General features: G+C 40.1%; 1 protein-coding gene across 6 annotated transcripts in view; it reads right to left on the reverse strand.

The window, feature by feature from the left end:
- LOC121270033 (zinc finger protein 280D-like) overlaps positions 1-17,657 on the reverse strand; it is a 105,320-nt gene that overhangs the window by 45,561 nt on the left and 42,102 nt on the right. For 4 of the 6 annotated variants that reach the window (XM_041175338.1, XM_041175340.1, XM_041175343.1 and 1 more), the window contains 4 exons: positions 15,351-15,443; positions 14,977-15,107; positions 13,568-13,697; positions 4,792-5,004 (listed from right to left, as the gene is read on the reverse strand). In XM_041175338.1, coding sequence (XP_041031272.1) covers positions 4,792-5,004; positions 13,568-13,697; positions 14,977-15,107; positions 15,351-15,443 — 567 coding nt within the window. Of the gene's footprint in view, positions 1-4,791; positions 5,005-13,567; positions 13,698-14,976; positions 15,108-15,350; positions 15,444-15,564; positions 15,900-17,657 lie in introns of all 6 variants that reach the window. The other 2 variants (XM_041175341.1, XM_041175339.1) reach the window with 2 other exon arrangements.

The following is a 17,657-nucleotide window of genomic DNA, read 5'->3' on the forward strand; positions in this document are numbered from 1 at the left end:
TATAGGCAGTTTTCTTAAGGAGTCAGCAGCAAGCACCCTTCTTTCAGCACTGACCACAAAATCCAGGCCAACATCTTCCAAGTTTCTCACAAAGTCAAAAAACATCCTGACTCGGACAAAAATCATGATTACTTCGGTGTTTCTGATTCCAGTCTTGGAATTCTCCAGTTAACACCGTGTGAGAGCACAATCATGGCCAGGGCGACAGCCATTTGTTTCCCCTTGTGGGAGAGTTTAGGACCAGAGGACATAATCTCAGAGTAAGGGGGGTACCATCTTAAAACAGAGATGAGGAGGAGGAATTTCTTCTCTCAGAGGGTAGTCAATCTGTGGAATTCTTTACCGCAGAGGGCTAGAGAGGCTGGGTTATTAAGTATATTCAAGGCTGAGATCAACAGGTTTTTAATCAGTAATGGAATCAAGGGTTATAGGGAAAAGGCAGGAAAGTGGAGTTGAGGATTATCAGATCAGCCATGATCTCACTGAATGGCAGAACAGATTTGATGGGCTGAATGGCCTACTTCTGCTCCTATGCCTTATAGTCTCATTAAGAGAGAAGACCCACAAATACTTTCTCAGAACAACTAGGATGAACAGTGAAAAAAGGGTGACCTATGTTGTCATCCATGGCCACTACAGCCATGCATTTGCAAGCTGTAAACAGCCCTAACTGATACTATGCAACCTTGTGTTATCTTGTAGCTGCACATGCCTGAGAGGAGATGATGCAGCCATCTGACTCTATAATTATAGGGATCTTGCAAATGAAACTCCTCACTGTTGTTGCCAAGTAGCTGTACCAGAGTCTGCAAGTAATGGTTGCTGGTGTCTTAAGAGGTGCAAGCAATCAGGATACAAGTCTTCTTACATGCAGTGCACTGAAAACACGCCATAAAGCGATTTGGGTCCTTCTGAGGAAGCATCCAACATCATGGTCAGTCATGCATTCATTAATCTGAGTAGAACCATTAGATCTGTTGCCCCAGTTTTCTTTAGGAAGAAATCATCTGCCAAAATGAAGTGCATAAACCACTGCTTGCAGATACAAGTGTGGGGGTATTGCAAGCTGATGAAAACAATTCTCTTCAAATTTAATCTACATTACTTCTCCACAATTCCTCCTCTTTCCAATCCATTGGTGCCGGTAATGGTGGCGAGAACAAAATTATTTATTTTAAGAATAACAGGCACAATGGTTTACATGGGCTTAGGTGGGAACAGAAAAAAGAAACATAACCCACAACATGTGTGTAAAATACCTTGGTATTACGACACTCTAAAATTAAACATTTAAAATCTGCCCGATTTTACAATTTATTGTGACACAGGATGTCAAGTTTCTCCAATGTTATTTATACTGGGCATGCTGCACACATGAACACAGGAAATTGCATGCAGGATGTCCTTCTTCCATTTACAAATTGAAATTAAACTCCACTCTGCTTGCCCAAGATTCGTCAGGAAGACAACCAGTGCTGATCACAGCTTCAAACTTCAAACATGGTCTTCATCATCTTGAGAACTGATTTCACAAATGACCTCAAACGCCCTGTCTCCACCATCCACAAACTTTAACTAACTCAAAACTCCAAATGCTCTAATTTCTCCCCTGAACAAAGCCTGCAAACTCTTCAACCACTGGCTACCTGCACCCCAATCAATTTCAGCATTCTCCTTTCGCATCTTCTAATCCTATAATGGCTTCATTGTCAACTTCTCAGCTTCACATTCTGTTCCTTGGACAATGGATTTCTGCTCCCAATTCCCCTTGCTATACAATCAGATACCAATGTTTCAGTCACTGCACTCTGACCCTAAGTTTCTACCATTTTCTCTTGCCATCTCTCTTCAAAAAAAAACTTACAAATTTCTCACTTCAATTCTTTGACTTCCTGCAATGCGAAGAGCACATGGGAAGGTTGCAGATGGAGATGGATAAGTTGAGTGAGTGGGCAAAGATTTGGCAAATGGAGTTTAATCTGGGAAAATGTGAAGTTGTTCACTTTGGCAAGAAGGACAAATAAGCAGAGTATTACTTAAATGGAGAATGGCTGCATCATTCTGAGGTGCAGAGGGATCTAGGTGTTCTACTACAAGTCACAAAAAGTGAGTACGCAGGTGCAGCAAGTAATTAAGAAGGCTAATAGAATGCTTTGCTTTATTACGAGGGGGACTGAACAAAGAAGTCAGGATGTTATGCTTCAGTTATACAGAGCATTGCTGAGAACGCACCTCGAATACTATGTGCAATTCTGGTCTCCTTATTTAAGGAAACATGTAAATGCATCAGAAGCAGTTCAAAGGAGCTTTACTAGATTGATGCTTGGAATGAGTGGGTTGTCTTATGAGGAAAGTTTGGACAGATTGGGTTTGTTTCCACTGAAGTTTAAAAGAGTGAGGGGTGATTTGATCGAAGTATACAAGATCATGAACGGCCTTGACAAGGTAGGCGTCGAAAGGATGTTTCCTCTTGTGGGTGAGTCCAGAACTAGGGATCATCCTTTTATAACAGAGATGAGAAATTTTTTCTCTGAAGGTTGTGCGACTTTGGAAAACTCTGCCTCAGAAGGTGGTGGAGGTGGGGTCAATGAATATTTTTAAGGTAGATAGATTCTTGTTAGGCAAGGGAATCAAAGGTTATTGGGGTTACATGGGAATGTGGAAATCGAAAAACAAGATGATCAGCCATGATCTTGGCAGAGCAGGCTCGAGGTGCCGAATGGTCTACTCCTTTTCCTATTTCTTATGTTATGTTCTTATAAGTATTGAATCGAGAAAAGCAAGTTGCAAGTGTCCAGTGAATGGTCTCAAAGTGATCTCAATCTAAGTTTTTTTTTACTTGTTCATGGGATGTGAGCACCACTGGCTTGGCCAGCATCTATTCCCATCCCTAAATGCCCTTGCTCAGAGTCAACCACATTGCTGTTGGTCTGGAGTCACATGTAGGCCAGATCAGGTAAGATGGTAGTGAACCAGATGGGCTTCTCAGGCAATCGGCAATGGTTTCGTGGTCATCAGACTTTTAATTCCAGATTTTTACTGAATTCAAATTTCACCATTTGCTGTGGTGGGATTCGAACCCAGGTCCCCAGAGCATTACCCTGGTTCTCTAGAATACTAGTCCAGTGATAATACCACTACACCATCTCCTCCCAGTTTAGTGAAAAAATTTAAATAGCTAATAGAAAACCAATATAACCAGAGCAGTGGAACACAAGACCCGGAGAAATGATGGTGTTGCTTTACAAGGCACTGATTGGGTCATAGTTACAGTAACCTGGTAAATTTGGGTCATCATTGTAACAAAAAAAACATACATCCATTGAAAAGGGTTCACATGGATCCCAAGCAGAAACTGATGAAAAATACTGGAAGTTAATGAGTTACAGTCTAAGCAATTAAAGGGGGTATCTCACTGGCAATCTTAACCACTAAGTGGGAAAGTATAACCACAGAATACAAAGAGAATCAGAGTAGTATAAAGTTAAAATAGTATAGAAGGAAGAATTTCGAAAGTCATAAAACACAATATAAACTATTAAGCAGGGAAAAAGAGGCAAAAATTTTGAAGGGTTCAAAATAAACTTATCATGCTCCAGATGGAAATTTAGTTTTGGAGGAATAAGTTCTCAAAAGCCCAGATGACACTCTCTCATTCATGACTTTCCTTAGGCTCATTCTGAATAAAGCCAACACTGGATTTTTAATCAGGTTCCCATAGTGAAGATGTAAAGTCCTGATGTAACCAGGTTTAGCGTAACACAAGTGTACTATTCAGAAAATAAAATGTAAACTGTTAACCCGTATACTTTAATGCTGTGTGATGCGCATCTTCTGCAATATTCTTAAATATTCCAGAATGTACAGCAGAAAACAGGCCATTCAGCCATAATGCTCATGCCTTTATTAATACTCCACATGAACCTCCTCCCACTCTATTTCATCTATCTCCATCAAAAAATCTTCTATTCCTTTCTCCCTCTTGTGTTTATCTAACTTTCCCTTGAATGCATCTGCTATCCGCTCCTTGTGGTACAGAATTCCACATTCTAACAACTGTCTGCGTAAGAAAATCCCTCTCAAATTCCCTGGTGGATTTATTAGTGATTATGGCTCTTAGTTTTGGTCACCTTCACAATTTGAAACATCTTCTCTATGCCTAACTGATCAAACCCTTCCATTACATTAAAGACTTACAGTAAGTTACCCCTCAGCATACTGGGCAAAGATCACTACATTTACCAACACTAATGATAGGCCCATAAGCAATATTTCACCCGACAACTCAAACCAAAATCTGAATGCAATCCAAATTTCAAAGAATCGGATAATAATTGGACTTGGAGGATTTTATTGCCATTCAAGTGGTCATGGCATGCAAATTTCATACTGTTCACCAGTGCATGTCTTTGAAATGCAACAATAACATGCATTTATATAGCACTTTCAACATTAATTAAAATACCCCAAACTGCTTCAGAGAGGCATAATAAAACAAATGTTGACACCACACCAAAGGAGAAGATACTAGAACAGGCAGCCAAACACTTGGTTAAAGAGATAAGTTTTAATCAGCATCTTAAACCTAGTTATCCACACAAAGCTCAAGTGGAATGAAACAGGCATATTTACTGCATGTACTGATTTCTGAATGCAGATCATGAATTTGCATCACATCACAGGTTTATTTGTGAGGAGGGAAAAGCAGCAACTGAGCACAAATAAAAGTGATATAGCTCCATGGAGGAGCTGCACTCTAATAATGCAGAGGATATTCCAGATGTATCTTACTTTTACCTATTCCACTGGCATGGTTAAGGATCTGAGTTGTTTGAAGAGGTTTTGGAGAGTTTCTCTGCAACTTTTGCCCACTTGAACTTGTAGAAACATTCGATACAGATGAATTCACTTGAGAGGAATTATAGTTGATATTTGGAATTGCTCTACCAGTAGCAACTGGTCTTAATTGAGAAAGTCCTGTTCTTCCTAACTGTGGTGTGACTCCTGTACATGAAGGAGAAAAATCTTATTCAAAGGTAAAATAACCACAAAGTGCTGAATTATACACAAAAAACAGCAATTTTGTTCTTTTTAATTGAGTGCTCTATTTAAACATTATAAATTCCACTTTCAAGCCAGTCATTAGCCCGTTCACTTGAAAAGCCGCTTTCCACAACAAATATACAGAGACATCCTGTCTTGATTATCTTTCTTCTGGACAATTTGCAATTAAATGTTCGTTTACATGAGTTTTTAAAAATCTTTCCTAAATATATTCAACAGTACTTTTGTGATTATTAGTAATATGTATCACAAGTCAGAAAACTTTGAAACACTAATAAATATGTGCAAAATCTCCTGAAATATACCCGAACCAAACAAAATTCACCATCTGAATGTTTTGCATAAAAATAGACTGAAAAATGTTATTAGCATATTTAGTGGGTTAACAGGGGGTTAAAAAAGTACAAGGTGCGCTAGTGTCAATTTAAGTGCAAACAAAATCATTTGCATAATCTGGATGCCTCGACCAAAATTGGAAACTAGCAAATAACCAAGCTTCTATTGTTAGATAATCGAAATAAGTTGGGACACAAGTTCTCGTGCATGCACAGCAATTTGTTTTTTTTTAAATCAGTAAAACTAAAAAATCTAATAGTTAAGAGTGCTATTTAATATGTAGTCCTGTTTTGTAATGCTAGAAAACTGTACAAGTAATAAATCAGCTAGTACTAAGACATTAAAAGGACCGTTTCATTTGCCCGCAGTTCAAAAACAAGTATATTAAATGGGAACCCAGCTGATTAATCAGCATTTGACCAAGACTCCCGCTGAAGATCAATTTTTTGTGCATCAATATGTTGTTGTCAGTCCAAGAACTTTGCAAACAGTAAAACTAATTTTCAATAGCAACTGATCTTCTGGTGAACCCCCTATCCAATTGTAAATATCAGAACAGCATGTCAGCAGACAATAATTAAGGTAAGCAATTATTGTTTTTAGCAGTTTACTTCTCTTAAAAAAACTTCTGTATTAGCACTCATTTCAGATAACTTTGCTATTTGCATAAAACTTGTTGTGGACAAACAATAATGTGGATTGTGAGCATAAAGAATTGCAGCTCCATGCTTAGATCAGTAACAACCGCACATTTTAAAAGAGAATGTTTGAGAGATTGAAAAACAAAAAAATGGCTTATTCACTATATTTAGTGCCAATTTCCTGTAAAGCAATCCCTTTAGTGCATTTTTTATAAGACGTTCCTTTTTTCAATCAAACAAATCTACAAGCAAGTATCCGCAGCCATAATGGCCAATTTTGGGCCAAACTTGGTGTGACAATACAAACTCAAAAACACTGGAGGTACTAATTAACATTTGTACCTCAAAACTTAAGACAGCTGTGGAGCACAAATATCAACTAAAATTCAAAAAATGCATTCTCTTCTCCCAAAACTGCAAAAGTACATAAAATATTAACGTAAATGGTTGAAACTTGAAAATGCTCAATCAAATGTTTCCACACCATTTTTGCTTGATGCCTAATGACAATACTACTGGTATCTGAGCAGAGAAACATACAATGAGATAAAGATGGAAATAGAATGCTTCACCAGTAAAGTTAAGCACAAAACAGTAACATTTCTGTTAGGCAGCACTCGGCCAACCAGAATTCTCTATCAGTTGGAATTCTGCGGTCGGGTACGTTGTTTGATCGAACCTGTTAAACTCATCGGGTTAACAGATATCAGCAGCCTGTTCTTGCTCCAGTTTCAGCCTTCCGCTGCTAGCAGCACCATCTCCCTTCGGCAGCTCACTTAATTCACACACTCCCGCACCTCAACACACGTACTCATCCTGGAGCTCTCTCATTGGACGAAAATGCAGAACTCACCTTATATCTCAACTAAGCGGCATATTTGATTAAGCGGCAGCTCCCATTCCTGGAACATGCCAGATAACAGATTTCCCTGTAGTATTATTGGTTATAATAACTGTCAAAAATGTGGCTCCAATAGCAGCAGCAATTTGGCAACCAATTAGTAGTGAATATTATATTATTGAAAGCCAGCTTAAGGTTAATAGGTTGATAACAAATCTACTTGAAAAAGAGGCTTCTGGAAATTATGTGTTAATCATGGGAGATTCCAATATCAGAGATTTAAGTGGACAGATAGGGATAGCCAAGAGAGAAGCAAAAGTTCAAGTTTCATACAGAAACTTATCAAATCTTTGTTCTTTTTTAAGAAGAACAAAATGCAGTAATGATTGCTTTTGCTTTCTTAAAGTCTTATTGATTACAAAGTAATACCTATTTGTTGTTACAATGAGAATTTTTTAGCCTGGAAATAACTGATTTTGCATTAGGCTAGAAAAATCCTCATCAAAATCCTCATCCCATCTTCTAAGATTAAATCAGTACCCATCCTTCGTGACCTCATACTGCTGGACAAGTTCTGGTGTGAGCTCCATTTAAAAAGATATTTCAAATTTCAAGTTAAGGATCCCTCCATCAAGGGAATAAACAGAAGCTTACCTAAATGCACCAAAAATATTTTGGGACCAAGAAATAAAATAGCAATGGTGAAATAGAAAAGGGTTAAATCGAAAGGGAACAGTATCGAGTGAAATTTTGCAGCTATCTAATTTGGGTCTCGTGTAGCTCATATGATTGACAAATATTATACAGGATGCTATTAAAATATTTTAAAACGATACCAAGTCATTTGGCCAGATGTTGAACACAAACAAGAACAAGGTCAGTCAAAAAAAAACAATTATACAGACAGGCTAAAGAATAAGGTGAATTTTGATGCAAATAAGAGTTATAGCACTACATACTTTGGAATGGGGATCCTGAGTGCATAGCTGAAATACCCATTAACAAAACTGGAAAAGAATTCAATTGAAACCTCACAACATGTTTCTTCTGGACGTGAAACTAATCAGCAAAGCTGATTAATTACTGGAATTAACCTCAAGTGCGTTTTATTACCAATCCAAATAAGTTATTGTAACATTGTATAAATCAGTGGTGATGTCAGATTTGGGATAATTCAGGCAGCCTATCATCATCCCACCTCCACCAGGCTCAGAGTCATGTGACAGCTATGACATCAAGGCTCGGGGCCTGAAGTTTTGAGGAGACACTCAAAGTTGATCATGTTTTCACCGGAAATGATTGACAGGGATATGATCCATGTCTTTAAAATGCTGAAGGGCACGATTGGTTGGCTTGGGCAATTAATACAAAAATAAAGGATGCAAGTACAATATTACAGGGCAAGTTCAATGTTTTTCTTTTCTCGCTGGGGATCCCAAGACTAACAGCGGGAAGCACAGGCTCAGAAACCATAACAAAAACAGAATTACCTGGAAAAACTCAGCAGGTCTGGCAGCATCGGCGGAGAAGAAAAGAGTTGACGTTTCGAGTCCTCATGACCCTTCGACAGAACTTGAGTTCGAGTCCAGGAAAGAGCTGAAATATAAGCTGGTTTAAGGTGTGTGTGTGGGGGGCGGAGAGATAGAGAGACAGAGAGGTGGAGGGGGGCGGTGTGGTTGTAGGGACAAACAAGCAGTGATAGAAGCAGATCATCAAAAGATGTCAATGACAATAGTACAATAGAACACATAGGTGTTAAAGTTAAAGTTGGTGATATTATCTAAACGAATGTGCTAATTAAGAATGGATGGTAGGGCACTCAAGGTATAGCTCTAGTGGGGTTTTTTTTTTATTTTTTATAATGGAAATAGGTGGGAAAAGGAAAATCTTTATAATTTATTGGAAAAAAATGTAGAGGAGACCACATTGGGAGCAACGAATGCAATAGACTAAGTTGGACCCGCATGGGCCCCAGCTATGCCTGTCTCTTTATGGGGTATGTGGAACATTCCTTGTTGCAGTCCTACTCCGGCCCCCTTCCACAACTCTTTCTCCGGTACATCGATGATTACTTCGGTGCCGCTTCATGCTCTCGTCAGGACTTGGAAAAATTTATTAATTTTGCTTCCAATCTCCACCCCTCCATCATTTTCACGTGGTCCATCTCTGACACTTCCCTGCCCTTCCTTGACCTCTCTGTCTCAATCTCTGGTGATAGACTGTCCACCAATATCCATTACAAACCCACCGACTCCCACAGCTATCTCGACTACAGCTCCTCACACCCCGCTTCCTGTAAGGACTCCATCCCATTCTCTCAGTTCCTTCGCCTCCGTCGCATCTGTTCCGATGATGCTACATTCAAAAACAGTTCCTCTGACATGTCCTCCTTCTTCCTTAACCGAGGTTTTCCACCCACGGTCGTTGACAGGGCCCTCAACCGTGTCTGGCCCATCTCCCGCGCATCCGCCCTCACGCCTTCTCCTCCCTCCCAGAAACATGATAGGGTCCCCCTTGTCCTCACTTATCACCCCACCAGCCTCTGCATTCAAACGATCATCCTCTGCCATTTCTGCCAACTCCAGCATGATGCCACCACCAAACACATCTTCCCTTCACCCCCCTTATCGGCATTCCGTAGGGATCGCTCCCTCCGGGACACCCTGGTCCACTCCTCCATCACCCCCTACTCCTCAACCCCCTCCTATGGCACAACCCCATGCCCACGCAAAAGATGCAACACCTGCCCCTTCACTTCCTCTCTCCTCACCGTCCAAGGACCCAAACACTCCTTTCAAGTGAAGCAGCATTTCACTTGCATTTCCCCCAACTTAGTCTACTGCATTCGTTGCTCCCAATGTGGTCTCCTCTACATTGGAGAGACCAAACGTAAACTGGGCGACCGCTTTGCAGAACACCTGCGGTCTGTCCGCAAGAATGACCCAAACCTCCCTGTCGCTTGCCATTTTAACACTCCACCCTGCTCTCTTGCCCACATGTCTGTCCTTGGCTTGCTGCATTGTTCCAGTGAAGCCCAACGCAAACTGGAGGAACAACACCTCATCTTCCGACTAGGGACTTTACAGCCTTCCGGACTGAATATTGAATTCAACAACTTTAGGTCGTGAGCTCCCTCCCCCATCCCCACCCCCTTTCTGTTTCCCCCTTCCTTTTTTTTCCCAATAAATTATAAAGATTTTCCTTTTCCCACCTATTTCCATTATAAAAAATTAAAAAAACCCCACTAGAGCTATACTTTGAGTGCCCTACCATCCATTCTTAATTAGCACATTCGTTTAGATAATATCACCAACTTTAACTTTAACACCTATGTGTTCTATTGTACGATTGTCGTTGACATCTTTTGATGATCTGCTTCTATCACTGCTTGTTTGTCCCTACAACCACACCGCCCCCCCTCCACCTCTCTGTCTCTCTATCTCTCTGCCCCCCACACACACACCTTAAACCAGCTTATATTTCAACTCTTTCTTGGACTCGACCTCAAGTTCTGTCGAAGGGTCATGAGGACTCGAAACGTCAACTCTTTTCTTCTCCGCCGATGCTGCCAGACCTGCTGAGTTTTTCCAGGTAATTCTGTTTTTGTTTTGGATTTCCAGCATCCGCAGTTTTTTTGTTTTTTTTGGCTCAGAAACCATAGTTGATGCAATGTCATGGAATAGAGGAGATGGATAAAGCAGGGATAATGGCTAAAGATGGTGGGTGGGAGAGTGGGAAAATTTGGAGTATATCAGTTACTCTATGGAACATTATTTTCAGAGTTGCAGCAGTGCGTGCAATTTTGGTCTCACTACCTAAGAAAGGATATACTTGCCATAGAGGGAGTGCAGCGAAGGTTCACTAGGCTGATGCCGAGGATGGCAGGGCTGACGTTTGAGGAGAGATTGGTGAATCCAGACCCAGTCAAACCAGTGTTTAAAAGAATGAGAGGGGATCTGATTGAAATGTATAAAATTGTAACAGGGCTCGACAGGCTAGATGCAGGGAGGGTGTTTCCCCTGGTTGCTAGTCTAGAACCAGGGTCCACAGTCTCAGAATATGGGGCAGGCCGTTTAGGACTGAGATGAGGGAAAATTTCTTCACTCAGAGGGTGGTCAACCTGTGGAATTCTCTACCATAGAGGGCTGTGGAGGCCGGGTTACTGAGTATATTCAAGAAAGAAATTGATAAATTTTTGAATATGAAGGGCATCAAGGGGATTGGATAGAAAGCGGGAATATGGCGTTGGGATAGAGGATCAGCCATGGTCATATTAAATGGCGGAGCAGGCTTGAAGGGCCAAATGGCCTACTCCTGCTCTTAGTGAAGGGATTTAGGAATAAATATATATTCAACAGCATTGTCAAATATTTTTTGGCAGGGCAGGTGGAAACAAACTATGCAGGAACGATTGGGAAATGCAAGGAGGTTGGGAAAAAAGGCCAATAGCCCTCTTATTCAAAAAGGATGACACAACATCCAGATAACTACAGAGCCATGAGTCTCAACGGCATAAAAATAAAGAAATCACTTATGCAAAGCAACTCTGAGGAGTACAAATATTTCGTAAACAGCAAACAAGACCAGAAATGGGAAAAATTCTAGCTGATCAACCTCCTCTTTTTTTTTTAAAATATGGAAACATCAATCCAAGTCAACTTTGGTAACCATACATTGTTGTGTACACAGATTACCAAAAAGTTATTGATTTTTTAAAAAATTATTCATCCATGGGATGGAGGCATTGCTGGCTAGACCAGTACTTATTGCCAACCCTAATTGCCCTCCAGAAGGTGATGAGTGGCCTTCTTGAACCGCTGCAGTCTATATACTGTAGGTACACACACAGTGCTATTAGGAAGGGAGTTCCAGGATTTTGGCCCAGCAGCAGTGAAAGAACAGCAACATATTTCCAAGTCAGGATGGTGAGTGGCTTGGAGGGGAACTTGCAGGTGATGGTATTCCCATGTTTCTGCTGTCCTTGTCCTTCTAGATGGTAGCGGTTGTGGTTTTGGAAGGTGCTGTCTAAGGAGGCTTGGTGAGTTCCTGCAGTGCATCTTGCAAATGGTAATTATGGCCCAAATATTCTGGTCACCAGATCATCATAGACTGGACATATGACAAAATTGTCTGGGAAGTTTAAACTTCTGATAGGCAATTTCCCCACTGTCCAGGATCCTCCACAAATTTCTCAGACTCTGAGCTAGAGGTGGAGACTTGAGACAGATCCGCACGACTCACCTTGATAGTTACCCAGTTTAACACTGGTCAAACACGTGGATAGCTCCACAACCAACCCTGCGACTACCCAGCCCCCCCAACCACACCCCTCCTCCACTCAACCCAATCACCCACTCATCCATCTCCTTCGCTCCCCCACCCCAACTCACCCGCTCACTAATGCGCACTCAAAGACTGGACCCTTAAACTTAGCTGAATACAACAGCTGGTGCCTTAAAATGGGGGCTTGTGTTCTCTTCCCCCAGCTCTACTCCACTCTGATGGAGCTCTCCCAAGAGGCACTGTGCTGCACATTTCTCTGACAACTGCAATCAGAAGATTCCAGAAAAAACATGCAGTAGAGTCGGGTCCTGAAAATCTTCAAAGGTGGCACAATGAGCACAGCATTGGCCTAAATCTTCCTGTCAGTGGCAATGTTCCAAGGGAAAGACCAGTATTTAAGATCAAAGCCCTAGGGATTCAATGCAAAAATTATGTATTGATATGAAATTTACTTAAACATAAAATAACGGGCACTGGTTAAAGTGGTAATAGCAATGTGGTAGTTCAGGAGGTGGGAATGGAGGAGGGTAATTTGCACACAGAAAGGTGAAAATGGGCAAAATATACACTTCATGAATTGTGTTGAAATTGTTCAATATGAAGTTGAAAATGGGAAGTGCTTTATTTCATTCAATACTCAACATGTCCAGCAAATGAACAGAAGCAGTTCGAAAATGCCAACAGAAGGCAAGGTATAAGTATTGTCCAAATATTACAAAGCTCTAATCGGAACAAGCCTCGAGTACTGTATTCAATTCTGGTCACTGACAAACAAGGGAGGCATTCCAAAGCTGAAGGCAGTGCAAAGAAAAACAAAAAGGCTGATCCCAAGTATAATGGGTCTGAGCAATGAAAAAAGATTGGAGAAATCTCAGTTTTTCAATCCATGAAGGATACATCTAAGATGGTGTAGAACGACATGGGGGAAAAAATTAATCCAAACTACAACATTAAACAGTGGAGTAGGGCAAGGGGACAACATATAAACTTGTAAATGGTCATTTTAGGACTAGCAACTGAAGATTCTTCTTTATACTGGAAGCAATCAATATTTGAAATTGACTTCCAAGCAGGGTGGGGCGAGCAAACATCTCGAAATAATTTAGCAAACATTTCAATGCAGGACAGGAGGCAGTAAGTTGGGTTGCTCTGGAGAGATGAACTAAGATGAACCAAATGGCTTCCCTCTTCTGCAAGTAACCCTTCTTCAGGGAATAGTTTTATTTGGTGGATCGATAATGGTCAGTGAAAAGAACTAGCTCAAAGGTAGCAAATTAATATTTCTCATTACATGCTTTATGTTCTGATAAAGAATACTGACATATATCCATTTATCACTTACGTTTTTGTGGTTAAAATAAAAGATTGCCAGACAAAAGCAAGTCTCATAAAACATGCATACCAGAAAGGACAGGAACTGTTGATCTGTTTTGAAAGCGAGTTAGACTTGGATTCTGTCTTGCATTGTACGTTCCTCCACCTGAACTCTGAGACACAGTTGTCGATGAACACATATCTTTTACAGCAAAGCCCTAGCAAAGAGGAAAGATCTTTAACAAACTCAAATATTGTTTTTAAAATTAATTCAAAAGAAAAGTTCGGGTCACATATCATCACACATGACAGCTAAATACAGAAATTTGTTTCTATCACATTTGATTAGAGAGAATTAGCTTTCCCCATCTAAAACTATTGAAAATGGTCACCAATTGACAGAACCAGTTCCACAAAATGCAGCATGATGATATAATTGGCCAAACTGCTCTCCATTAGTAATATGAATCCTCATTTATTTATTAATTAATCTGTTGATCAAACTAATACACCCAAGTATTCCTGGTGTCATAGTCCCTTTTGGGTCAAGAAATAAGGGTAGGTCATTCAGCCTCTCGAGCCTACCCTGCTATTTGATAAGTTCATGACTGATCTAATTTTGGCCTGAACTCCACTTTGCTGCCTGCCTCCCTTGTCAATCCAAAATTTTGCTAACTCAGTCTTAAATATATTCAATGACCCAGTCTTCACTGCTCGTTGGGGAAGATAATTCCTGAGAGAATCCAAACACGAACAACCCTCAGAGAAACATGCAAGTTGCACTGAGCAACTGAAAACATCAGATTTTCAAATTCAATTGCTGGTTTGCTTTGATCTACATAACCTCAGGGATAGGGTAAAGGATTATAATTGAATACTCAATACCAAAGTCTGGTGGAGTGGGGGGAGGGGGGAGAGAAGCAAGATGCAGAGATGAAACATCGGCAGAGCTCACTATTTGATTGTTATCCAGGTGACCTTTACTGGACTTATATTTCATTGCAGTTTCTCTCAAACAAATCCTCAATAAATATTTTTTTTATTCAGGATAGAATTGAGTGTAACTGTGATAAATCCATACACTAGATTTCAGTCTGTCATTACAGAAGGGTAGATTTTCCAAACTGACATTTTCTTCAAGAGATTCTTAAACTAATTTTGAAATTCTCTGGTGAAACATTTGCTGCTCAGAATTACTTTGTCTTTATGGAGGATAAACACCAAAACAGACTGGTTGGGCCAATTAGACTGTTTCGATGTTTTATCTTCTACCTAAACGTAAGTTCTTTATCTTAATCCCACACTCAAGTTTATTAAATTCTAAAAAAGAAATTTATTATCATGAGGCATCCCATCACACTGATTTTAAGAATCAACAGATTCCTTCAGGACAAATGAAAATAAACTGTACAAATATCATTCCAACATTTAGATAGAGATCACCCAAATTCAAAAGAACTGTATTTAAGTAAACAAATTACACCACTTTGTTATTACCTGTGTTAAGACCACTGGCTGTGTGGTTAATGCAGCAGGCATAGTTTGTGATCCTGGCTGATACACACCCATTGTGTTAGAATTTGATGGAGTAGTCTGTTGGTTAATTGATTGGATTGTTGCAGATGCACCTACCACAGAATCAAAGATTTTTTTTAAAACTTTCAATATTGTACAGGACTTGTATGGGCTTGCAAAGGAGACCACTTATTCAAAGTTTTAAGAATCATTACCTAATCGGAGGCACACATTTTTCTACATTAAATGGTACTGTTATTTTAATACATTAAACAAATATAATCCCAAATACTGTCACAGAAATAATCAGAGAAGGCACGAAACAAGAAGAAAATAATCACTCTGGTATCTCTTACCACTACTAAAGGAGACCGTCATGCCTCTGCTAAGTCCATTTTGCATTGCTCCTCGCGATGTTACATTAAAAGTGGTGTCTCCTGCTTTATCACCTTACAAGCAAATAAAGATAGAAATAATATAAGCAATCTTGTAAGAAGAAATTTGAAAGGTCTGCAAAATGTCATAATATGGCAAATCATTGTCCTTCAAACATTTATTCTTGCACCTCACCTGATTTTCTTACACGATCTGAAAGTAAAACAGGTTCCCGATAGTGGAAGAAACAAGGGTGGTTTTGAGTGGCTCAGTCACTGACAGTTAATCTTGAGATATTTAGCACCAACTCCCAGAAACCGTTCCACTGCAGCACTTATCAACGGGATGGAAGGATGAATTGTTTTTTGTAGAGTTGCCAATCATTTGAAGATTAGTTCCCTGATAAGGGTGCTTCCTCCAATTTGACACTATGCCACTGTGGGGAAACCAATAGCAAGGGATTTTCTGATAGCATAATGCCCTCCTGAGATGATCATATGAAGTCCGGGGCTGAAGTACAGTCAATGTACCTAAGGTTATAAAGGTAGGTTATGCAGCAGGGCAACCACTAGCAGGTTCAGGAGATTTAGTTGAATGGTTGTCATCAAATCCGTATTTTTTAAATAACGTTTCAATAAGATCCATAATCTTTCCTATTTAGGTAGATGTCACTTCCCTGAGTATTATAAAAAGTTTACATGGAAAAGCAGCTTCTGCTGGGGGCCCCCCCAAAAAATAATACTCTTAGAATATTAACTCCTGCTTGGAATGCAGCTAGAATATCTTGCAACTGGCTTTGAAGCTGTTAACATTATTAAGTGCTGGTATATTTCGGTGTGAAATTCTGATGGTCCAATTCCTCAAGTAAAAATAGCTGTGAAATCTTTGAATCAAGGACTTGAGAGAATCCCATTTCCAACTGCAAGTGAATAGACACATTCTGAAGTGGGCCCATGCCTGGATTTCTTGAGCTCACTATGCTCAACTATCTTCTTCTAAACATTGCAGCCATTCTTTATGGGTATGTGTCATGAACCCCCAAGATAAATTTAGCATTTCATGATCAAATTAAGAGGACATGCATTTATGCAATGATGGTGACCATCACTCACTGTAAGTGATCTCAGGTTTAGAGTTGCTGACTGTTTAAGTTAACTCTGAGTTTCAGTAAGATACCCAGTAAATAAGGGGAATATAACATCATGGCTTTCTATATTGGTCTCTCTCTTCCCCACCACCACCCAAACTGTAATTGGTTATGTGGAAATCCAGCCAGTCTGGCACCATGATGCTTAATGCCTTGGAGTCACTTTGCTTTAAGAAATTAAATAGAAACTGGGAGTAGGCCACTCAGCCCTTGGAGCATACTCTTACCACTAAATACGATCATGGTTGATCGCTTACCTCAAGTCCACCTTCCTGCACTATCAACATATCCCTTAATTCCTTTAGTATCCAGAAATCTATCGATCTCGGTCTTGAATGCACAACAGAGCATGCAAAGCCATCTGGGGTAGAGAAAATCAAATGTCCTCTGAGTAAAGAAATTGCTCATCTCAGTTCCAAATGGCCGACCCTTTATCCTACGACTGTGACTTCTAGTTCTAGATTACATACGAACATAGGAATTAGGAGGAGTAGGCCATGTGGTCCCTCAAGCTTGCTCCACCATTCAATAAGGTCATGGCTGATTGTGGCCTCAACACCACTATCCTGTCTACCCCCTTGTTAGTCAAGAACCTATCTACCTTTGCTTTAAAAATATTCAATGAACCTGCTTCGACCACTCTCTAGGGAAGAGTGTTCCGCAAACTTATGACTCTCAGAAAAAAATTCTCAGCTCCATTTTAAATGGGAGACCCCATATTTTTAAACTGTGGGCCCTAGTTCTGGTCTTTCCCAAAAGGGTGCATCTATTCTGTCAAGTCCCTCAGGATCTTATATGTTTTAATAAGATAACTTCATTCTTCTAAACTTCAACAAGGAAAGGCCAAAACTGTCCAACCTTTCCTCATGAGATAACCCCCGATCCCAGAAGTCAGTTGAGTGAATCTTCTCTGCACTGTTTGTAATGCAGTTATGTCCTTTGTTAAATAAGACCACCAAAACTATACACTGTACTCTAGATGTGGCCTCACCACTGCCCTGCACAAATGTAGCAAAACATGCCCACTTGTATATTCCATTCCCCTTGCAATAAATAACTACATTCCATTTGCCTTCCTAATCACTTGCTGTACCTGCATACTAACATGTTGCAATTCATTTATCAGGATGCCCTGATACCT

The sequence above is a fragment of the Carcharodon carcharias genome, chromosome 26 (assembly GCF_017639515.1).
Source record: "Carcharodon carcharias isolate sCarCar2 chromosome 26, sCarCar2.pri, whole genome shotgun sequence".
Classification (NCBI taxonomy): Eukaryota; Metazoa; Chordata; class Chondrichthyes; order Lamniformes; family Lamnidae; genus Carcharodon; species Carcharodon carcharias.